The sequence below is a fragment of the Neovison vison genome, chromosome 11 (assembly GCF_020171115.1).
Source record: "Neovison vison isolate M4711 chromosome 11, ASM_NN_V1, whole genome shotgun sequence".
NCBI classification, from domain to species: domain Eukaryota; kingdom Metazoa; phylum Chordata; class Mammalia; order Carnivora; family Mustelidae; genus Neogale; species Neogale vison.
In genome coordinates this window covers 5306898-5332131 of record NC_058101.1, presented here as the reverse complement: position 1 = coordinate 5332131, position 25234 = coordinate 5306898, and the positions used below count along the sequence as shown (strand labels likewise).

The 25234-nt window shown below is 34.9% G+C and overlaps 1 protein-coding gene across 3 annotated transcripts in view; it reads right to left on the bottom strand.

The window, feature by feature from the left end:
• The window catches only part of CNOT6L (CCR4-NOT transcription complex subunit 6 like), a 123508-nt gene that overhangs the window by 14169 nt on the left and 84105 nt on the right, over positions 1-25234 (bottom strand). For all 3 annotated transcript variants that reach the window (XM_044225808.1, XM_044225809.1, XM_044225807.1), the window contains exons 6-11: positions 25104-25172; positions 22298-22455; positions 20168-20322; positions 8950-9101; positions 4155-4382; positions 1902-2104 (exon numbers count right to left, since the gene is read on the bottom strand). In XM_044225808.1, coding sequence (XP_044081743.1) covers positions 1902-2104; positions 4155-4382; positions 8950-9101; positions 20168-20322; positions 22298-22455; positions 25104-25172 — 965 coding nt within the window. The remainder of the gene's footprint in view (positions 1-1901; positions 2105-4154; positions 4383-8949; positions 9102-20167; positions 20323-22297; positions 22456-25103; positions 25173-25234) is intronic.

Sequence of the window (25234 nt, the reverse complement as noted above, 5' to 3'; positions counted from 1 at the left end):
TATCTATCAAGTCAGCCAGTGCATTTCTCTTCCCATGTGCACCTGTCTCTCACGGATTTACAGCTCTATCCTTCTGTCTCATCCCATCCACATACTCAAACATCAAACACTCTTGAGTCACACACGCACTTTTGGTTCTTTACATGTACTTCCTTGGACAATGAAAATGGTTAAGATATTTGATTCAATTATTAACACATGTAAAATCTTTTGAAGAAGTATCAACAAAGGATTTTAAAACAATTCAGATGGTTAAGAAAGATGGCTCAGATTAATATCCCAAATTTTGTTTCTCTAATTTCCATTGATGGACAAGGAAAAATAACATTTATCAAAGCCTAGATGTGATGGAAATGATTTGGTCTTTTTAACCATAGGCATAGGAAAACAGCAATAAGAGCTGCAAAATTATTAAACATTTATTGTGGGGAACTTTAATTCAGATATTCTGGGTTGTGCCGGCAGAGATGTATTACATATCACTAGAGTCACAGGGATAGAAATTAACCTATGGTAAACCATGTGCCATGAAGCCTAGAGGTTTTCCTTTGAGGTTGCACAAGAGCAGGGGTGTGCTACAGTCAGAGAGTACCTGCTTTCTTAGTGCCTCATCCCCACTCTGAATTGAATGGTATTATGCTGGGAGCTTGAAATCTACCAGAATGGGAATACTTACACCACAGAAACCAGCAAGCACCTGGAGTTAGTGTTTCTTTTTCTCAGAAAGCTGGTTACTAGATGTCTACCAGCCCATGACTGCGTATGAGTGATCTGAATAAAATGAATTATCACTTGGGATAGTACTAACTACTCTAACAGCAAAAATACTAAAATTAGATTCAATTCACTCTAGACAATTTTTTCCTTCACCTCATGATCACAAAAGTCAACTAATAACATCACACAGATTTCCCTTTTTCCTATTTGTCCCTTAAAAGGGGGCTAACAAGCACCAAAAATATAAAATGGTTATTGGAGATGTGAAAGGCCATTTTGAAAACTTCCTTTGGTATTTTTATTATATTCCCTCTAGGCTTCTTACATGAAACCACTTTCTAATATCTGCATTTTTTTCAAGATAGCATAAGATTTTAGTATAGATGCCTGAAGTGCCACAAAGTCAAACAGAGGTACAATGGAGGAGTTACATACAGTCAGAAAGACTGATCAGATAATTGGCAAAGGGAAAGTAATCTTACCTACAGAAAACCACTACAATCAATCTTTCTAAAGAACAATTTGTCTTGTACAATGGGTCCTCTAAATTTTTTCATTTTGAAAAAATATCTTTCTTTTTCTTTCATTAAGCTGGAGTGTTCCACTGCCTGGGAATATATTAATTTGACTATGTGGATATATATATATATATATATTAATTAGACCCTAAGTACAACCATCTCTAACCCCATCTCCCAAAGAAACTTAGAAAATTTAAAGATAAATAAGACATTAATGGAAAGTACAAAGAAAATTTTGAGAGACTATTATGTAAACCCATTCAAGATCAAATCACCCATATACCCATATCAGGTTGCTTATTATTTAGATCCTTACTGAAAGTTAGGGATGGTATGGACAAGTGAAGGTTAACAATATTAATAAATATAAAGTGTTCTGAACTAAGCATTTTGGAAGTTTTTGTTATTTATCAGTATTACTTCAAATGTGAAAGTTTGAAGGTTTAAAAATGTTCTCAAATCAGTAATAACAAAAAAACAAACAAACAAACAAACAAAGCTAATAAATCTCCTGACATTTAGAAGCATACTTAGTCAAGACATTTTGAGAATCTAAAAATTCCCGGAGATTATACAAGTAAGCATTATAAATAATATTTATCTTTCTTGTCCTATGTTTGTATTTGAAATAAGTTCTGTGTCAGCCCAGAGGGGGTCACTCACTTTGAAATCAAAGGTGTAATTGGTGTAAGGCATCAAGTTATTTTCATAGGCGCTCTTCAGCTGGAAGCCGTGTGTGATTCTCCCTTCTGAGCTCCCATTCTTGCCATTGCAGCTGAAGTTCATAAGACACTCATTGTACCTTAGCTCCTTGAAGTCTTTATGGTTGTCAGCTACTCCTCCATTGCTCAAATATTCCACGACACCTAGTAGAGTAAAGAAGGAAGGAATACTATCATTTAGCATTTTAGACCATCTATAAGACTTTATGACCAAAATTTTGTTGTCAGGTGGATATACCAGGTTCGGGATGATTTAATTAGGTTGAGCCATATGCAATTGCCTTTTTCTGGTTGTCACTGCTAAAAAGAAAAAAAAAAATCAAACACCAACAATTTCATATGGTTAAATCAGACTGAAGAGTATTTCCCTATTTCATAACAAAGTATCAGGATCATCCAGAAATATCTTCAGGTTTCTTAATGGTTCTTCAAGCTAAAGAGGATTCCCTGAGCCCAAGGTGGCATTCACTAAGAAGGTCTTAACCCTGAAGGCTTTTAGAATATTATCCTAAACCACTATATCTCGTTAGTATTTCACTAATCTATGCAGTCAATTAACAACTTTGGGAATATGTAAAATACAGCATACATAATAAAAAGTCATTTACAACAAAAACAGATTTTGGATCTTCAACACTTTTATGTTTAGGTTAGGTAGAAAATATTCTTTATTTTGCACTATAGTGAGGCTCTTTCCGTTTCATACTATAAGGGGCATTGTATGCTACTTGGTCAAAAATATTAGGTATGTATAAAGAGCTAAAAAGAGTAGAAGCATTCGAAAAATACATTGCTTCCATTTAACAAGCAAATATGAGAAATATATCAGAACCCTTGTGATGATGATTAGTGAAGACTGTTAGCCATCTCCTTCTGTCTGTGATCAGGAATGACAGCAACGTATCATGAGTTAAGTGATGAGCAGTTATCAGTACTGTGAATATGTGAAAAGCACTTATCTAGCACTTACTACATGTTGGGCACTGTTCCAAGTGCTTTATACACTTAAACCTCATAAACAACTTTATGTGGTGGATGAAATTGTTATCCCCTTATTTAAAAATGAGGAACTCAGAGACTGCACTTGTAAGTGGTAGAACCAGGTTCCAACCCTGACAGTCTGGCTGCAAAAGCAGCTCACCATGCTGTACTGTCACATGACAGCTCCCCGGCTTAAAGAAAGCAAACGAAGCAGGAGAAACTTGTACTTGAGAGCATTCAACTCAAAAGAAGGACTATGAAAGGAAAACACGGTTAAGGTGCCAATTGAGTTAGGTGCTGAAGACAAGTATTTATTGAAGACAACATTTATTTACTGAGGAGAAAAAGTAAAGATATTTTCTAGATTTGTGACTTATGAGTTTCCAACTGCAAGTATTTGCATTATGTCACATTTACTGTTGAGAGAGTAAACAATTTAAAATAGCTTATTAAACATATAAAAAATTTAGTAATAGCAAAACAGTAATACTTAAATGTTTTACATTGAAGTTTAATATCTAAAATGCAGAAATTAATTTTTCCATAGATCTAAAATAATGTAAGTTAGGACATAAAGTAGTTTAGTGGAGCTCTAGAAGTAATGTCACATCCAAGGAGAACATGGATCAGTCTTCTGCACCAAATATTAGTAATTGATCTTAATGAATTCACTGAAAAGTTGCAACCCTATTAAACTACCCGTGCTGAATATTCCCTGGTTGCCTCCTCCACTGCACTCCATGCCTCACGAGGCTGACGTCATCAATTGCAACCCCTCCTCCCACTCTACCTGCTGCTTGGATTTGGTCATGGGCAGACTAGCAGGAGAGCACAGTGAGACTCCCATCTTACTGATGACTTTGCCTGCACTCCTACTATATAATCCTCTTCTTATAACTACTTTTTCCAAGTTATGATAAAATTTCCTACCATTTTCTAAACCTTTAGGTGTAGATGTGGTAAAGGTCCTAATTCCCTTAGTAGCAGAGGACTGCACCACCCCTTATTTTGTGTACCTTAACCCCATACACATTTGTGTTAATAGCTTCTATATTAAACTTTCAATTACCCTAGGTCCTATCATCCCTGGATGCATACTAATACACTCCCTTCATCTGAAAGAGAAATTCACTCAGAAGTTGGGAGCTAGCTAGCCCTTCAACTAGCTGTTAAAGCAAAACTGAAAGGAATGAGGAAATGATGTTATAAATACCTGAATCTGGCAATGAGTTAAGATCTGCACATAGCACCAGCGGGATGGAATTAGGATCTGCGGTTGGGCTGCCAGGCCTACTAGAGGCTTTCTCCAGAATGTTTTTAACCTCTGAGACAAACATCATGGTCTGGATGAGTTTCACATCAGAATACTCTGGGTCCCAATGCATGTGGGCATTCGCCACTATAAGCAGCTGTTTGTCTGCAGCATGAATAGGCTTCATACCTAAATTCAAACATTTGAAACAAGAGGGTAAGATTATGCTTTATGTATCAAAAAAGCAATTATCTTAAGGTTTTCTCCCAAAAGCCCATAGCCCCTTATTTTTTTTTTCCATTAATCTGTATCTTCCATTTTATCTCATAATGTAGTTCTTAGAAGCTAAAATGCTAAGATTCTGGTAATCCCAACATGGGAATTACTCCTCTAGATCAGGGTAGACAAACGCAGCCCCAGGCTAAATCTGGCCCACCATCTGTTTCTGTACAGCCTGGATGAGCTAACCCTGGTTTTACATTTTCAAAGGAGTCTACAAAAATATCTTTGAAAGACTGTGAAAGAGACTGTATGTGGCCCACAGAGACTAAAATGTTAACTTCCTGGCCCTTTACAGAAAAAGTTTGCCAACTTCTGCTCTATATACCCAAGTTAAGAATTATATCATGATACAATCAACATTTGATTATAGTTCCTTGACTTGCTGAGTTCTTGATGTAAACAAGAACTTTAAATACCTCTGTCATTTAAAGATCACAATCACTTAGTGAGGCAGGTTTTCAGTTATTTGAATGACCTAAACCTTAATTTAAATTCTTCCCACTGCCCAGTACTCACTCACCTTGCATTTCCTGAGCACATCAGTGATGGATCAATAAAAGGTAATAACACTATATTAACTTAAACAAATTAAGTAAGTAAGAAAATTTCCTACCAAAACAAATTCATACTAAAGACCCAAAGAGAGTAATTTTTAAAAGGAGACACAGGAATAGTGTGCCCTCAAAAATCTGGACACAGTTTTTGGACCTGACTTTTTTACTGTTTATTTTGGTGTTGGAATGCTTAACTTTTTTGGTACTTAGGTTCCTTTGGAAAGTGAAATATTCAACTAAAAAAGGTTCTTTCTTCCCCCTAAAATTGCTTTATAAATTTTGTCAAAGTAAGGATTAACACAGTATTAGCTGTCAAAATGGGAAACAAAGTAGACAATACATTAAAAATTGTAAAAATTAAACTTGGTTAACAGGTACAGAGAAAGACATCCATAAAATACTGAAAGCACAAAGTTCAATGTGCATGGTATGAGGCCATTTAAACTATACATACATACATATACATACAGTCTCTATTAGTAATGAAAGTAAGAAATTAGCAAGAGCTACTCCTAGAGAGTATGAATAAGGAATTTACTTTTTATTTTATATACTTTTGCACTATTGCAGTATTAGTAAACATGCACAATTCATTTTCTATTAAAATTTCTATAGAACTACACTATGATCCAGCAATTGTGCTATAAGGTATTCAGCCAAAGGATTCAAAAGTAGTTCTTCTAAGGGATTCATGCACCCCAATGTTTATAGCAGCATTATCTACAATAGCCAAATCATGGGGAAAGCCCAAATGTCCACCTATTGATGAATGGGTAAAGATGTGATTTGTATACACAAACACACACACACACACACACACAGAGGAATATTACTCAGCTGTCAGAAAGAATGAAATCTTGCCATTTGCAGTGACGTGGAATTGGAGAGTATACTGCTACATGAACTAAGTCAGAGAAACACAAATACTGTATTATTTCATTCATATGTGGAATTTAAGGGGAAAAAAAGATAATGAACATGGGGGAAAAAGAGAGGCAAACCAGAAAACAGACTCTGAACTATAGAGAACACACTGAGGTTGTGGGGTGCGAGGGAGGTGAAGGGGATGGGCAAAATGGGTGATAGGTATTAAGGAGGGCACTAGTGATAAGTGTTTTAAGTACGTGATGAATCATTAAACTCTACACCTGAAACTAATATTACACTGTATTTTAACTAACTGGAATTTCTGAAACTAATATTACACTGTATTTTAACTAACTGGAATTTAAATAAAATCTTAAAACTACAAAAAAAAATCCGTAGAAATGTCTCTTAAATTTTTCTATTGAAAATATAAAACTCTGCATGCAGAAAAAGACCAAATTTTTAAGTCTACTGTTTTGATAAAATTAAGTTTCCTTTCACCTTACTAAGATATAATTATCTTCAGTTCATTTTTTTTTTTAAGATTTTATTTATTTGTCAGAGATAGAGAGGGAGAGAGAGCGAGCACAGGCAGACAGAGAGGCAGGCAGAGGCAGAGGGAGAAGCAAATGTTGAGTATAAACAAGTAACTGAAGTGTCTGCTATATGTGACAGAAGTAGACATTTAAAAAAAATTCTATTGAGGTATAATTGACATTACATTGCTTTCAGATGTACAACATAATGATTCAATGTTTACATACATTGCGAAATGAGTTACCATCTGTCACCATATAAAGTTAACTCTTGGGATTTACTTTCTTTCTTTTTTTTTTTTTTTAAAGATTTTATTTATTTATTTGATAGAGATCACAAGAAGGCAGAGAGGCAGGCAGAGAGAGGGGGGGAAGCAGGCTCCCTGCTGAGCAGAGAGCCCGATGCGGGGCTTGATCTCAGGACCCTGGGATCATGACCTGAACTGAAGGCAGAGGCTTTAACCCACTGAGCCACCCAGGCGCCCCGGGGTTTACTTTCTCATCAACTTTCACGTGCACTTCCCTCATGCCATACATTATATCCCCATGACTTATTTATAAGTGGAAGTTTGCTCCTCTTGATCGCCTTCGCTCTTTTTCCCCGTTCCCTAATCCCTCTCCCCTCTGGCCACCACCACTCTAGATTCTCTGTATCTGTGACTCTGGTTTTGCGGTCATGGTTCATTCGTTTTGTTTTTCAGATTCCAGATATAAGTGAGGATATATAATATTTCACTTTCTCTGACTTATTCCATCTAGCATAACTCCCTCAAGGTCCATCCACATCAATACAAATGGCAGACTTTTTTTTTTTTTATAGCTGAACAGTATTCACTGGGTATATATATAACCTTTTCTTTATCCACTCATCTGTTGATGGGACACACAGGCTGCTTTCATGCCACGGCTATTGTAAATAATGACGCAATAACATGGGGGTGTATATCTCTTTTCAAGTTAGTATTTTCATTTTTAATTTTTTGTGGAACCTCCATACTGTGTTCACAGCAGTTGCACCAGTTTGCATTCCCACCAACAATGTGCAAGAGTTCTCTTTTCTCCATAGCCTCACCAAGACCTGTCATTTCTTGTCCTTTTGATAATAGCCATATTAACAGGCATGAGGTGATAGCTCATTGTGGTTCTGATTTCCATCTCCCTGATGATTAGTGATGTTGAGCATCTCTTCATGTGCCTGTTGGTCATCTCTGTCTTCCCTAGAAAAATGTCTATTCAGACACTCTGCCCATATTTTAATCTGATTGTTCATTTTTCTTGCTATTGAGCTTTATGAGTTATTTACATATTTTGGATATTAACCCCTTATTGGATATATGACTTACAAATATAGAAGGTCATTTTTAAAGCAATTTGACAAGATAAAATCTTATAGCCAAAATTCTCTATGCTCCACTCTTTTCCTAGAAATTATGTAGTGTCACTTCTGGCTGTACATTAAATGTTCACTATATTAAATACTAAGAACTATTAAAAACAATGAAGCCATCAGGACCTTCTACATTAAATTCCTCTTGTAGGAATAAAAGCCATATTTCAAAATGTGAAAGTATCTGCTGTATAATTTCTAATTACTTTTCTGAATACTAAAAGAAGAATAAAACTCCAAAAGAAATTCAATTTTCATGAATTGAAGTTACTAAAAAAAGAGGTAACTAACTTTTGAAAAGAGTAAGACTGGAAAGGACATAAAAGTAGGTAAAAATGGAAAGACCAAAAAAGAAGAAAAATTTTAAATATCTTATCAAAGATTATCTGATGATGGATAAAATAACAAAGAGAAAAGGGAGGTTTGACAGATAGGCATGGTCTGAATAATTCAAATCAATACTCAAGGCAAACATCTTTTCTTCTACAGTAAGAACAGAAAAAAAGTTTAAAAATAAAGCCCTAATGTGGTCTTAACATCTTCTCCTTGTTCTTGCCTAAAATATACTAATTAAGTAAACAATGAAATGTGCAAAGGCAGGCAGGATAAAGGGGAAAAAAAGGTCTCGATATGCAAAGTACATAATGAGTTTCAGACTTTGAAAGAAGCTATAAATAATCTAAAATGCAAAAGCTAAGTACCAGGTAGATAAAAGATCCCGCTCTTACCCTGACAATGACTGAGATATAACAAAGAAATTAGAGAAAACTTGCCAAGTACTTAACCTTAAAGACAAAAGATTTCACACTCAAGAAGCTAAAAATATGGCTAAAAAGAGAACCAACTCATCATAATTTCCAAATTCAGCATTTCCTACTTCAAATAACCTTTTCGAAATAATGGCATATTAAAGACTTTCCTTTTTACAGATTATCTGGTAAGTAATATCCCTAGATATATATATGATGGTTTACATAATTAGTGTTATTTTCCAGCTCATCTCCCCCTAACTTTCCTCAAAGACCAAAAAATCACTGTGCAACAAATAAGGCGGAGTCTACGCACTTGTCTGAAAAGGAAAGCACAAGATGGTGGTTATTTTTAGTAAGAATATTTTAAATGGCACTCACCTGTTCCAAATAGTTCTTTGTGGACCTCTAATACCACAGCGACACCAATATTATCTTTTGTCATCACTCTGTTCAGCATAGCTTCGGATCCATCTGAATTAGCCATTGCCACCTGGTTAAATTCCACTGTATGCTTTTGCACCAAGGTAAATCTAAAAGGCACAATGCATTAATTAGTATTAGGTGTTAGGTACTTGGACTATCGTGCTAAAAGACATTAGATGATGGAGCACAAGATACACACTATTCACTGTCTCCCTAGTCATTTTCCATCTGCAAGGGGACATGTGATGAATTTCCGCCAGTGAGACGTAAGACGTGTGATTAAAAACTTTCTTCGAAGTGTCATCTAGCAAAGGCATATGTCTTTTTATGGCTTTATCCCTGTGGTAAGCAGTAGGAGGGCAAAAGCCAACCCATTATGGACTGGGAAGCAGATGAAGCAGTTCTAGACTACCATATCTGGACTTGTGCGAAAAAAGTGCCCTTCTTTCATTTCTTTAAACTGCTGTTAGAACTTTCTGGCATTTAAAGGTGAACACAACCTTAACTCAGCAGATTAATGACAAAGAACAGAGTAAAATCTACCTACCCTGTTTGCCGTTTTATTCAATTTGTCACACCCTTATCTCAACTAAGAAGGCAATTTTTCTACCTGGCCTTTACTAAAAAGCTGGCATTACATGTATGTAAGGCTTCAGGGGAACAGCTTCTAGAAGGTGAAAAATGGCTCTCCATGTGACCACAGTTTCTACATGGATAGTATTTTCTTTCTTTACTTCCAAATTAATAATCGTAGATTTATAGGACTTAACAGAATTGAGTGTAGTCCTGACATAGTCATACTGATGACATACATATGAAAAAGTCACACTGCTTTGGGTCAAGCCATTTAACAACTCTTTTAGCCTAGTTTTATTAGATCTGTAAAATATTTATAAATGGCCAAACTATAAATGGCCATATATAACTATAAACTATAAACTATAAATGGCCAAAACTAACTAAACATACTATTTTCACTAAATAGTATGTGGCGAGAAGACACCTTCACTCTTTCAACAGGCTTCCATCTCATCCTCCCCCAGCTTTGAAACAGAAGCATGCGCTCATATCTTCATAAATATAAACTAAAATCTGACTATGCTGCAGGCCACTGTGCTAGATAAAATCGTACTCCTCTCCCTGCCCCACTTCTCATGCGGAGAAGAATAAAGTCAGGTCAAATGCTTATTTCTAACCCAGAGTGATAAAAAGGAGCACAGTTTTCACCTTTACTTTAACGAGGTGACATTTAAACTGAAACATGAAGGATGAGGAGTTCCCAGGGTGAAGAATGGAATTAAGAGCATTCCAGGTTAAGGAAGAAGCAAAGATCCTCAGGCAGCAAAGACCTTTGCATGTTTGTGGGATGGAAGAGAATGGAAGGGTATGAAATTATGTTAAAGACGAAAGGCAACAATGGAAGGTTCTAAGCAAGGACATGGTATTACTTTAAATTTTAAGATCACTCCAGCTACTTTGTGGAGAATGATTATAGGAGCTGAAGTGAGATCGAACAAAGTTTTTGAGGTTGTATAAATGACAGATGATGGTGGCTTGGACTAAGACAAGAGAATAGAGAAGAAGGAAGATTCAAAATATGTTCTATAGGTAGATAAGACCATTCTCCATATCAGACTTTTCCAAACACCTAGGCAATAGGTATCTTTTTCAAATAGTTTCTGGTAAAATTCACATACATAAAACAAAATAGTATTGTTCAAATAAATCAGTCACTGAAAACAATGAATCTGTTTTGATGAATATAAAAATATTAAATCAGAGGGTACTGATAATTATAATCTTATATCCACCTCTGTATCCAGTTTCTTTCTGTATTTTTGTTTTAGTTATAGAGTATTAACAAAACTCCTGATTCACAGATGGGCACCTGGGTGGCTCAGTCGTAAGTGTCGGCCATAGGCTCAGGTCATGATCCCAGGGTCCTGGGATTGAGCCCCATATGGAGCTCCCTGCTCCACAGGAAGCCTGCTTCTCCCTCTCCCACTCCCCTTGCTTCTGCTCCCTCTCTCTCTGTGTCTCCCTCTGTCAAATAAATAAAAAAATCTTTAAAAAAAATCCTGATTCACAGAGACACACAGATATTATTAGTAAATAACTGACTGACCTTGAACTCAGAAAACCTAAGCAAGCAGGAACAAACTTGATTCAGAGGTCTGCACAAAAACAAGTCAATTAGGTAGCACCTTTGAAACATGATACTAATTTCCAAGTGTTAAAATTTGGTACTTGAAACATTTGAGTGAATACGTTGTTTTAAAGTTATAGTTTAATTAATTGTGTTTAGTTTTTGAAATATATTCTAAATATTTACAGAACTCTTAAGGCTTATTTACAGGAACCTTGTAGGAAAGTGTAAAAATCCTGCTTAATGGTAACGTGTTTAGTATTGGAATATTTTACTTCTACCAAAGTCAGGCCATTGTGAGGGAAGGGGGCATCTAATAATTAGAAATGTCTTAACTAAAATTTGTTTCCCTGTGCCTTTCTTCACTGAACCTAGATCGATATTTTCTTTAAAAGAATACAGAATAAAAATTAGCATAACTTTACACTACTTTAAATATCACTCCACTACACCTTTCCTAAGAAATGGCCAATTCTTTATATGATATAGGACATATATGTTCATTTGAACAACTCAAGTTTACCCAAGGTACAGTACCTAGAATGGGGCATAAATGAACTAGTGCCTTCTTCATTTTAAACTGTATTTCTGGGGGCGCCTGGGTGGCTCAGTGGGTTAAAGCCTCTGCCTTCGGCTCAGGTCATGATCCCGGGGTCCTGGGATCGAGTCCAACATCGGGCTCTCTGCTCCGCGGGGAGCCTGCTTCCTCCTCTCTCTCTCTCTGCCTGCCTCTCTGCCTACTTGTGAACTCTGTCAAATAAATAAATAAAATCTTTTAAAAAATAAAAAAAAATAAACTGTATTTCTGTTAATAAAGATTGAAACTGCATTTGGGGAAATATTAATTATAACCCAAAGAAGAACCAAGACACAACCAAAATTTCCTGGACTTTTTCACTCTTAAACCAGTCCTGCATTCCATAGATGCTTAAGAACAAATAAGTGGATGGAACACCTGGGCGGCTCAGTTGGTTAAGCGCCTGCCTTCGGCTCGGGTCATGATCCCGGCGTCCTGGGATCAAGTCCTGCATCAGGCTCCTTGCTCGGGGGGGAGCCTGCTTCTCCCTCTGCCTCTGCCTGCCTCTCTGTCTGCCTGTGCTCGCTCTCTCTCTCTCTCTTTCTCTCTGACAAATAAATAATAAAATCTTGTAAAAAATAAAAAAAATAAGTGGAAAAAAATGACCATACAATAAATGTATTATACAGACTTGGGAACAAGGAAAAATATAAAGAAAATTTAACCAATTAAATTTACCTGCAACCAAATATCCCCACTAAGTCAATATATTTCCCACTGACTTTTCCCCATGCATCTGCATACAAATATTTTTATACAATTATAATACTCCATAATTTTATATTTTGGTTTATTAATTAATACTCTATCAGGGATAAGGACTTATAAAATTAAATATTATTTAAATTTAATATTTATGATTGTATTATAGTCCACCATACAGATTCACCATAATTTATTTAACATTCTGTAGTAGACATTTAAATTACTTCTTGATTTGAGCTATTACTTATTTCATTTTATTTTTTTTTTCAGTGTTCCGGAATTCAATGCTTAGAACCACACCCAGTGCTCCATGCCATAAATGCCCTCCATAATACCCACCTCTAGGCTCACCCATTCCCCCCACCCCCCCCAAAACCCTCAGTTTGTTTCTCAGAGTCCACAGTCTCTCATGGTTTGTCTCCCCCTCCGATTTCCCCCAACCTACTTCTCCTTTCCATCTCCCAATGTCTCCATGTCATTCCTTATGCTCCACAAGTAAGTGAAGCCATATGATAATTGACTTTCTCTACTTGACTTATTTCACTCAACATAATCTCTTCCACTCCCATCCATGTTGATACAAAAGTTGAGTATTCATCCTTTCTGATGGAGGCATAATATTTCATTGTATATATGGACCACATCTTCTTTATGTTGTTGATTTTAGCCATTCTGACAGGTGTGAGGTGATATCTCATTGTAGTTTTAACTTGTACTTCCCTTATAAATGACAATGAGTATCTCTTCATAAGCCCACTGGCCATCTGTATGTCTTCTTTGAGAAATGTCTGTTCATGTCTCCTACCCATCTTTTAATTGGATTATTTGTTTTTTAGGTGTGGAGTTGTGTAAGTTCTTTATATATTTGGATACTAACCCTTTATTTGATATGTCATTTGCAAATACTTTTCCTCATTCTGTAGTTTGCCTTTTAGTTCTGTTATTTCCTTAGCTGTGCAAAAACTTTTTACTTTGATATAGTCCCAAAAGTTTATTTTAGTTTTTGTTTCCCTTGACTCAGGAGACCTATCTAGAAAAAAGTTGCTACTGCTGATGTCAGAGAAATTACTGATTAAGGACACTTTGAAATTTCATTCTTTTTTCCCCCAGAAGATTAAATATCCCTACCATTTTTGGTTTTCATAAATGTTAGGTATACATATTGGTCTTCTCTGAAATAATCAAAATTCTCAATAGGACAGAACCAGTAATAAAAATAATACATGCTGCCCATTACTGAGGATCTACTTTGTATCCAGACTTGTGATATACCTATCATAATACATATTATGATACATATTAGTCCTAAAATCTGCAAAAATTCTTCAAAGGGGTGAATATGGAAACACACTGTCCAGATTCCTCATCAATCTTTCAGGAATTTCTCTAGCTGCAGAGAGCTACATCACCCAAGGTCAAGTACTTCTAGGAGTGGCGTACGTCCATTTATAAATCTAAAGCAAAACATAAAAGTTTAGGGATTTTGGTCCCTCCTGGGTTAACTCTGACAGGCCATTCCAGCTCCAAAACTACAGGTGGGGTCCGCTGAAGCTGTGAGGCCTGCTACACACCTCTGTTCTCTGCCCAATTTCTTCCCTGTTCCCTTCCATAAGAGAACACCAAACTGCCTTATCTTTTTGAAAAATGAGGTCGTTTGTTCATCTTCAGTATCCTAGGAACTTCTCCGGCACTGCAACATTCACAATAGATCGCCCATGCCAGTTCTGCAGGCATATTTTCACAAGATTTTTTAGTACCATGGGATATCATTATCTTGATTTGGAAACCTAACTAGTTCAGGCAGTTTAGTGACTCTCTTGCCTTACCAATTTCCTCTTCGCCTGGTCTTAGTCTCCACTTTGAAGACAATTCTCTATAGAGATCATAAAAGTAAAATAGAAGGGGTACATCTGTTCTATACCTCGATCCTCAATTAATGATTACACAATCCACAATGGGTATATCCCTTTCTTTAAGTGCATGGTATTTAAAATACCATTCTTAGCATTTTCACCAAGCCTCTGATTTTTCTTAGTCTCTTGGCAAAGATCACAGGTTCAGTCAACTTCTTATTAAAATACATGTTTGGTTACTGATTTTTCTTCATTTAAAATGAATCCTGAACAATTATGTAGTTTATTAAGTCTTCCATCTATGCCTTCAATAGTTGAAGGGGCAGTGCCCTCTTCTCAAGCACAAACACCTATCTTTCTAATTGGTATAATTAATGATTGTATCACCTCACTTTTGACTTTACAGCTTCCCAATCTTCTTGAAGTATCAGGTTTTTAATATCTGTGGTCTCAAAAAGTTCAGAAAAATAAATGAGGTTCCCTAAACAAAATATATACTTAGAACTAATACTCCCTTCCTTGACACTTAGGTCATACTCTTGAATTTTATCATTTCAGCTTCACCAATCGTTTGCTTTTTGTTTTTTTCATATTTACTTATTTAAGAGAGAGAGAGAGTGTGCGCATGTGCACACATCGGGGGAGGGAGGCACGGGAAGAGGGAGGGGGTGTCCTAAGCAGACTTCAAGCTGAATGCGGAGCCAGACACAAGGCTTCATCTCACGACCTGAGCTGAGACCAAGAGCTGGATGCTTAACCAAATGAACCACCCAGGTGCCACCTCACCAAGAGCTGAAGAACCAAAGAGATAGTTGAGCACTAAGGAACCAAAGAAAGTTCCTTCTTTACACTTAGAATTAAGCAAGAGCAAGATGTGTTTCTTGCAGGGTAAGAACTTTCATTTAGTATGCCTTAAGAAAATTTCCAGCACTAGGTCAGGTAGCTGTAGTCTCCTACACCTTGTCTTGTTTTTCTGTTTATTTTATACTATATTTATAAAACATTTATAGTATAGTAAGAAATAATTATCCATATTCTGTTCATACTATCTTACCAATACTATTTCTTAATTTCCCCTCTTATACATAACCAAACACACTCCACTGTTTCCATTTTCTGCCTCAAATTTATCTACAGATGACATTGTGACATACAGAGATCATCTTCCTCATTCCGTCTATTAGATGTTAGTTCTGGATTAAACATACTGGTTTATAATTACTTTCCAGTCACTAATCCAAACTATCAATCCTTGGTTAATATGTAAAATCTTATGATTTGTCTCTATTTCATTTTATTATTTCTGTTCCATATCAAGTACACAGATGCCATAAGCATCAATCCTCATGCTATTTTAGTCTAAGGATTCTTCTTTATACCTTTGTGAAAGTCTTATTTTATAGAAAGTCAAATGGGCATAGTGAGATCATATAAAGATTGCTAGAATCAAAAAACAAAGATCCCACCCCTTCTTACATGATTTGAGGCAGATTATTAGGCTGAATGTTTCAAATACAGGAAGAACATGTCCAAAATAGCCTTCAAACAGAACAATGAGATAACTCAATGTCTTATTAGCTTATGATCCGGAAGTAATTTTATGGGCTGTGATGTGATTCAATCACTGGTAGAGAAAGGACAATGAATGCCAACTTCGGAGCGAGCGAAACAATATACCCCTCCCCGACTTCATTTACACACCAAAGTGAACTTGAAAGTAGATAGTCAAGAAATGAGTTCAACCACACAAAAGCAAACTATGACCCTTTCTGGATCATATTCCAGCACTCTTAAGCCTAAACCAAACAGAAGTGTTTATTGTATATTTAGGGTGAAGATACTATAAAATGTGTTCTTGGGTCCCTTTAGATAATCACAGGAACGCCAGAAAAGAACTTGCTAAAAAAAAGTAAGCTTAGACACTGGGATGAATTGGGAAGAAAAGTAGATATGCACTATCCTACCAATCTTTGTACAACTCTTTGAACAACTGAAACCATTTTTACGTTCTTGATTTTAGCCTCAGAAGAAACGTCTCAAATTAGGTGAAAGTTACTACTATCTATATTGTGCCCTGTGTGGCACAAAAGAGTAATTTTATGTTCCAGATTAAATTTATGGGACAATGAACAACAGAAACACAATCACATACTGTGTTTTTTTTTTAAATCACACAGACAAATTCTAAATTCAACCACCATCGATGACACAGGATATCAGTATCTGAGAAACCAGTGAGAAGGAATTATCACATTAGGTCATTTTGGAATGATACTGTAACTTCTGGATACCCTCTTCTCAAGCACAGAATTACTGTAATAACATAGGAAGGAAAAGCAAAGACTTGGCCTCACCTGGTTAATCTAAGACTGGAAGCAGGTTAGAAAGCAGAGACAACAAAGCAAGGAATGAGCACCATGACAACCTAGTTCTAAGTCCTGTTGGAAGACACTGCTTCTCCACAGTGTAATGGTCACCTGTTCTAACACTATCTCATCTTTCCCTTTCTCACTGATGTGAAACAAAGCACGATCAGATCAGAACTATTAACTTCAGTAACAGCAAGTAAGTCTAGTATCTAGGTCTTGCTTCATCTCCATTTTTCTCCATTTTCAATTTCTTCAAATTGTGCATCTGGATCCAAGCCCACTTCTGCTAACCACTAAGTCTATAGGACAAAATACAGCAAAAGAAAATTTAAATTTCTGAGTCTAAAATACTTATCTAGGGGCGCCTGGGTGGCTCAGTGGGTTAAAGCCTCTGCTTTCGGCTCAGGTCATGATCCCAGGGTCCTGGGGTCAAGCCCCGCATCAGGCTCTCTGCTCAGTGAGGAGCCTGCTTCTCTTTCTCTCTCTGCCTGCCTCTGCCTACTCGTGATGTCTGTCTGTCAAATAAATAAATAAAATCTTAAAAAAAAAAAAATTTAAAATACTTATCTATAGTAAGTCTTTCCATATACACACAACAACAACAACAACAAAAACCACAAATATATTTTATAAAATACTTTGCACTAAAGATAATAATAGCTACTGAGATAAAGGACAAAGCAAAAGCTGACTTCTAGCATTTTATGAACTGAAACTTCTTTTTTCTGGTATCTCCATGCATCTAACTACCCAAAAAATGTTTGTAATGATGACCAAAAGGTCCTGTCAAATCCCAAAGTCCCTTCTGAAGCCCTGAAGAGTAAACTACAATGAATATGATGCAAGGACTATTCTACTGTATTCTAGCACTTTGAAAATTGGTCATCTGTGTCCCACTCTTTACTAAGTAATTCCCTATTCTTTCATCATGATGGATAAGAAATTTTTATTACAGTATTTTGCTAAAAACAGTGATTATTATAGTTTTATTTATGGTTACTTACTCTGTATCACTGTTTTCCATGACAGGAAAAACCATCATCAATCTAAAGTAGGAATTTTGAGATACTCTGGTTTTAGAAGAATGAGACCGAGAATGAGACTCCAAGTACTCTTCCTACAGCTGTCTTTTGACTTTGTCAGTTTTGTTAACTACATAAAGCAATTATCTTAGATGGTAACATACAAACAAATACAAATGAGGAAATAAGTCCTGAACAGGAAGTGACTCATTCAAGATTATATAGCCACATAAGTAGGAGAACTACCTGGCTTCACAATTCTTTTCTTTGCACTGTATTATCTCTCCAATCTGAAGAACAGAATAGAATAAAGGCAAGGTAGTACACTTTGTGTTAAATTTCAAATAGTTTGGCATTGGACAGTTAGCTCATACAACATCAACAAGTATTTAATATTGCTCACAAAAGAATATAATAAGGTATTATATTCAAGGTATTCATCTGTTACTGGATCCATGTTACTAATCAGGCAAAAAGAGTTGACATATGAAAGAAAACCAAATGATGCACTGAAGTATTTCCTGTGTGCACCTCTTAACTAATTCACAGTATTTTTAATAATTCAAGCTTCGATTTTCAAATACTTTGTTTAAAGTTTCCTAGATAATAGTTATAACTGTTAGTTCAAAATCTTAACTACCTCTAGTAAATTATCAAGGCATTTTAGATTTTCCTCTCAATCTGTGATGGGAATGATAAAAACTATATTATCTTCCTTTGGGAAGACACAGTGGCAAATGGAAAAAGAACCTGACGTTTTATCTTAATATTACCAGTACTCTTTTTCCAATTATGGTGTTTCAAGAAAATGTGCTTATGAATGTAAGTAACAAACATCAAATTCAAAGCAATTTTTCCAAATGAGGTAAAATTTTAAGAAGTATAAGTAATATTGGAAGCTCAATAAGAAACCTAAAAATTCAGTTTAGTACCATGGTTAAAAGGACTGACTATGAAGCCACACTACTTTCTGTACATTGGTCTCCTCATGTGTAAAAATGAGAATACAGCTGTAACCCTAACTCTGAGGGTTTAAAAATTCAGTGAGAGAATCCATAAAAGGCCTAACATATATAAAACTAATATCTATTATTATTCTGAAATTCATTAAAAAAATCGCCAACCAACTACAAGAATTCAGTATATTCTAACCTCAAATACTGCAGCCCTATCCACTAATTATTAGCCAAAATGACAATATCTCTATTAAAAATTCACAGAAAAGACAGGAAAATAGGTACAAATAAATGAGAAAAAGTAGGCCAAGTATCTCTCAAATTCACTTATTTGTTTGCTTAACATAATATGCTAGTAATATGCCTGTATCAATAAAAACATGTAATTTCTTTTGTTATAACTAGTATTAAAAAGGGGCCAATATTGGAAAATAATACATGCTTATCCTATACATAGATGATTCCCTGTCTAGATTAACCATGGGATTCTACCTCTATCAGATTTTATGCATTTCAGTCGTCTATTGAAGATTCTTTTGTATTTTCCACTATAAAATTGGCAGCCGTTCTGAGGCAAAAAATATGCTTCTCTCTTTTCCTCACGATGATAACTAAATCTGTCTGTTATCAACAAGCTACTTAGCCAGCACTCAATTCTGAGACAGATTTCTGAGAGTGCTGTGGCTCTACATCCTCAAGCAGGAAATGCAGTTTCCTAAACCCAGTGCAACAAGATAACAAAGGTTTCCACAAGATCATTTATGTATTTTAATAAGCAGGTTCATAACATTCTCAACTTTTACTTACTTTAATCAAGTACATCAACAGCACTGAAAAAACACAAATCATGTTTTCTCTGTGTTTGATAATGGCTGCTTTCCACTGTCCTGTCTCAGTCAATCCTTTAACTCTCTGGCTCCACAAGCGGTGCCTCTCTTCCACCCTCCCTCATCTATGCAAATTTCTATCTCATATATATTATTTTATTTTTATATTCTTATGTCATGACCTTTTCCTACTAGACCAGAGCTCTGAGTGGGATTAGGAACTATATCTTTATGTCTACGTTGACTAGCACAGCACTGGTCACAAAGCAAATAAATGCTCAGTAAACATTTAGTGAATAAATGATTAAATAAATGAAATGTTAATTGAAAGGATGAAAAAGGTTAACAAAATTAATGATTCTGAAAAAGCCAACTACCAAAACAAAACTCACAGAAAGAAACTCCGATCACTCATTCAAAATCCTAAAAAAGCATTACACTTTTTTTTTAAAAAACACCGGAACTAGTATTTTACTTCATGAAAATATATTTGGAAATATGATAACACAACATATTCAAGTATATACCTCTCAAAAATTTTAGTGTAATTTGGCAATAAAGCATAAAGTATAATAAACATTATTTCCAATACAGTCTAAGAAATATAACATTACCAACAGTTTAAATTTTTACGTCTCTTGCTTTCTAGCTAGCTTACTGCTAATTTGTGTGTTAAAGAAGTAAGTATACACTATTATGCTTTGTTTCCTTAACTCACTTTTCTGTTTTGAAGAATATTGCACAACCGTCCACATGCTTTCTCTCCTGCTCAGACATGATTTTGGCACGTGACTTTGGAGAAAAAAATCCATCATATCCACGCTCCTTCAATGCTGGCAGAAAGAGAGTGAAGTATTGCTCTGTTTCCACTTCCTGAGGTGAAAGAAAAGTTGTCATTGACATGACAGAGGAGAACTTTAAGATATAAAAATTTTTAGCAGTTAAGTAAGCTGCGACTAAGTTAAAATAATTCACAGAACAAATATTATCTATCCTATCTTACCTCTAGCAGCAGTCATTTGATAATGGCAGCTTTTAAACCTGAAAGAACTTGAACTGTTGCCTGATTTTCTCTTGCTTACTAGCTAGCTGTTCCCATATCTCTTTAGTTCCAACTTAGAGTTCATTCTACTATACAATAATTCCTTAAAACTGGTAAAATTGGACAGATTATAGATTAAGCAGTAAGGAATAGTAAGCTTAATTTAGAGGGGTAATTTTAAAAACTATTTCTCTTTCTCAACTGCAATGGAAAGGAATGATACTAAGATCAATCAACAAAAAGTTCAACTTTAAACAATTTAAGGTACCTGAACACCAATCACCCAATAGTCTCTGTTAATCCAGTATTTTTAAGTTAGATTATTTCATTTTTTGACCCATAAAATGTTTTTAATCTTTCCAAATGAAATAATTAAATGTAAAGATAATGATTTATGTATGATGATCTCATAACATGATTTTATAATGGTAAAAACTAATAAATAGCCTAAATGGTTACCAGTAGGGAAAATGCTGAATCAATAAATATATATTCATATAATGAATTGGCTTGGAAGAATTTTAGTAATATGGAAAGTAAATTAAGTGCAATAGTATGATCTCAACTTTACTTTGAAAATAGATCTGTAAATAAATTTAGAAAGCATACAACAAATACTTCAGAAGTTTTAAGGGTTTACTCCATTATTTTTTCAAAATATTCAATTTCTCTAGAATGAACATTTTATACTATGGTATTACCTTTACAATAAAAAATACCTTTTAAATTATGTTTTTATCCTTCAAACTATACTTAGAAGTATGTAAGGCTATCATTACTACAAATACTAAATAAAAAAGAAGAAAACTAACTTTGCCTCCTTCTCCCCCATGATTCTGTCAGTTCTCCATGTTCAGAAGAAAATTTAATTTTTGAAGATTTTTATTATTTCCCAGGAAGTCATATGAACCACAGACAACATATATTTTCAAGCTACTCTAGTACAAAAAATGATTTAAAAAGTAAGACCTTTCTTCTCAGGCTGTGCTAAAAAGCAGCTATGAAAATCTTACACTTAAAATTTTAAAATACCTTCATAAATATGTAATATGCTTTGAAAGTTGCTAAGAAAAAAGTTATTAAATACTACCTAGAAATCTTGGCTATTTATTAGTTGAGTGTTTAAGTGCTAAAACACATATTTCAACAGAAAGGTGTTTCTTCAGTTAAATTCATTATAATAAAGTGCTATAAAACAGAAAAGTCCATTTCAGAGATAGTTTTTAAAATAATGCAAAACTGCATGATTTATAGCACAATATTTCTAAGTGTTTACAATGTTTATCATTAAGGAACAGTGGACAAATAATATCTTTTCAAGATTCCATTATAAGTTAAATTCACATTCTTAAATGAAACAACCTTCTTCAGTTTTCTCTTTCAAGAATACCAGTGATCTGTTTATAAAATGAACTGTTAAATGGATGAAAAATGAAAAATGGATGAAATTATTTTTCACTTAATAGTAAATGAGTACAGGTGGATGGCTGTACTTAGTAACTAACAGTTCAACCATGGAAATGTCTTATCTGCTTACTATAATTGCCCTTTTTAAGAGGAGAGAAAACAAGTCCTTCTGAGTTGTTTTGAACACAGACTCTCTCCCGGAAAGTAAGATCTATTAAGATCATCCTTAAGTTTCAGACAATTGAATTTCCTTTTTTTACATTTTTTGTAAGACTTTATTTTTAAAGTAATCTCTATACCCAATGTGGATCTCAAATTCACAACCCTGAAATCAAGAGCTGCTACTCCACCAACTGAGCCAGCCAGGTGCCCTCAGACAATTAATGTCTACAGTGTTACCTGAAGACTAATGATATCTGCATCACAGTTAACAATTTCTTCCATAATTCCCTTTTTCCTGTATTCCCAGTTTAATGCCCAGGATGGGCAATAGCCGTATAGCTGCCGGGTGGCGTATTTATCACATAACACATTGTAACACATAACCGTGAATGATGCTAAGAAATGGGAGGGAAAAAAAAACAAAAGACAAAAGGGAGAAAATTAGGCATGAATTCAAAGAGAAGTTATCATATGTATACCTGCACAAGCACAGATGGCATACAAACCTATCCCAAATATCATCACTGTGAAATGCCTTTATCTACTAAGTCTTCACTGAAGTCCATCACATCAAAGTTCTTTCACTAGAATTAGACTTATAGTTCACATTTTAGATTTTTAGGAAATTTATTTTAATAAAAATTCAAATTCTAAGTCAGGATGCTAATATTTTGCACATAATTTTTTGAGCAAAGCTTTATTTAACTGGAACAAAAGTGAATTTAGTTTTGTTCATTAAAAGACTCTAACTTCATTTTTACTAACAAAATCCCCATTATTTAATACTTTTGGGAGCCTCTTACTGCTCTTATCACTCTGAGCCAGAACACTGACTAACAAAGTTTAGTTGTAAGAGAATTCTTTCTGCCAAATCATATATTCATTTTTGAAACTGAATTCTCATTTTAAAATGCCCCTGAACTATAGAAGGACTGTGAACAAACTAAAAGGAGAACACAGCTTATAGCCTTGCTACCAAAAAATGTGCTCTGAAGACCCAAAGCATCTGCTATCACCTAGGTACTCAAAAATACAGACTCTTTGGTACCACAAAGACCTACTAAGTCAGAACCTGCAAGCTAACAAAATCTCCAGGTTATTCATATGGACATTAATTTTAAAAGCCCTGATTTTTATCAGTAATTCTCTATCCAGGATGCCCATTAGAATCACTCTGTACAGTGCTTTTTAAAAGTGCTCATTCCCAGGGCCCTGCTCAAGACTAAGTAAGTTAGTATATTTAGGGTCTAGATACACGTATTTTTAAAAAGCATCCCAAATGACTACAGTGGGCAGCAATGGCTGTGAATCACATACTTGAATAAAATTATAATAAAGAGGAATCCAAATAATCAAGTAATAATACTTGACTGAAGTTGGTTAGATTCAGATAATGGGGAAAGTATTAAGAGAAACTCAGTTCAATAGTCCCCTGGGGATCAAACTGGAGGCCATTTCGTACACTGTTAGCTTTTTCACAATATGGTACTGATTCTTACAAAATAAATCCTAAATATTATACACATCTCCCTACTCATCAGAAGTAAAAGCCTCAGATTTATTTAGCACTCAGATTCTACTGAGGAAAGTACAATACAACCCAAGGAAAATCCATACTCATTTTTCAATAAGGAAAACCCAAGAACACATTACTTTGAGAATTCAACAACTGATGAGATCATGTTTCTGTTGTTCTTTTTCTTAATGAAAATGTACGTATGCAGTATTAGGAAAGCTTTTCTTCAAGATTATGTTCACTAGTACTCAAAAAAGGATTACTTTGAAGAATCAGAAAATAGTGTTTTTAAAATCAGAAAGGTAACAATTAATTATGCATTAGAGAAGGCTAAACAAAATAAATCCACCAAGTTAAGACTCTGCAGAAAACCTCAGGTATTCCTTTTACTCAGACCATCAATGTGCATCCTATTAATACAAGTGTTCTTGCAATGGACCAACGACACAGTGCCTCCTAGAACAGGCTCATCCTGTGACTCTAAGAGTGTGGTAGTGTTAAAATTACTGCCGCTGGAAGACACAGAAATGTACTGCTCATGCTGTTACTTATCAGTATTATTAAAACACAAAAGAACCATGAAGATGTTGTATTTCCTACATTTCCCAATTTCAAAGCAAATAACTTTTTCTGAATCCTCTTACTTTAAAAAAGCACACAAACAGAAGGGTTTTAGAAGTACATAGTAAGTTCTATGATTTACCCTTTAAAAATTACTAATGTGCCGGTCGGTATTCAGTGACTGATCCAACCTGGATATTAAAGCAGTATAATTTTCATGTGTTAATTTTAAAATGAAATTAGATATAATGAAAACTTTCTCTTGAGATTAAAAAGAAAGCATCTGGAGCAATACTAATTCATAACTTAAAGCAGAACTCCCAATACTAAAATGTCTAATAAGCAGTAAGAAGCACTATAAATGATGTCAAATCATTATTAGTCTCCACAAAGAGATAAAGGTTTATATTTTCTACATTACTGCAGTTCTAGAAATGCTAAACTATATCCTTAAATTGCTTACTCACTCGTGCTCTACCATTTCTACACCACTGGCCTGGTACCATATTTTGTTTCCAATATAGCAAATACAGACTCAGTCTAAATCTTTCAAAAGTGTTACCACTCTAACCACTGAAGAAAGATAAAGTAGCCAAGTGGTTTAAAATTTTCAGAAAAAAATTATTTTTCAGTTTTTCTATTTAACTATTTAACTCACCCAATACCCTGAATGAAGAGGCCACTTGGAAGGCTTCATTTATTTTCTTATTTGTAAGGCTTTATTTACAAGGAATAATTGTGAAACCAAGAGCTACATCATTGTGAAAAATAAAGGAGATTCCTACACATGGCCTTAATGTGGGTTTTATACTTTTAAATCTACCTATCAGTACTTTTTGAAGCTCATCTACCTTGTGGACATAAAATGTAGGCTTGTTATACTTGTATCACAAAGCCCAAATGGCATTTCCAGTACTTCTGGGAAAAAAGAAAAAAAAGTCAAGAAAAATATGAAAAACTATTTACCTGATGGCAGAATTTGGTCTCGTTCTTTTAATGTAATCCATGGCCTCGGAGGAAGCTGCTCTGGATGAACTGGCAGGGGGAGAAAAATCTTTCTTAAACACAAGTTATTTTCATGTGCTTCTAAAATCAGT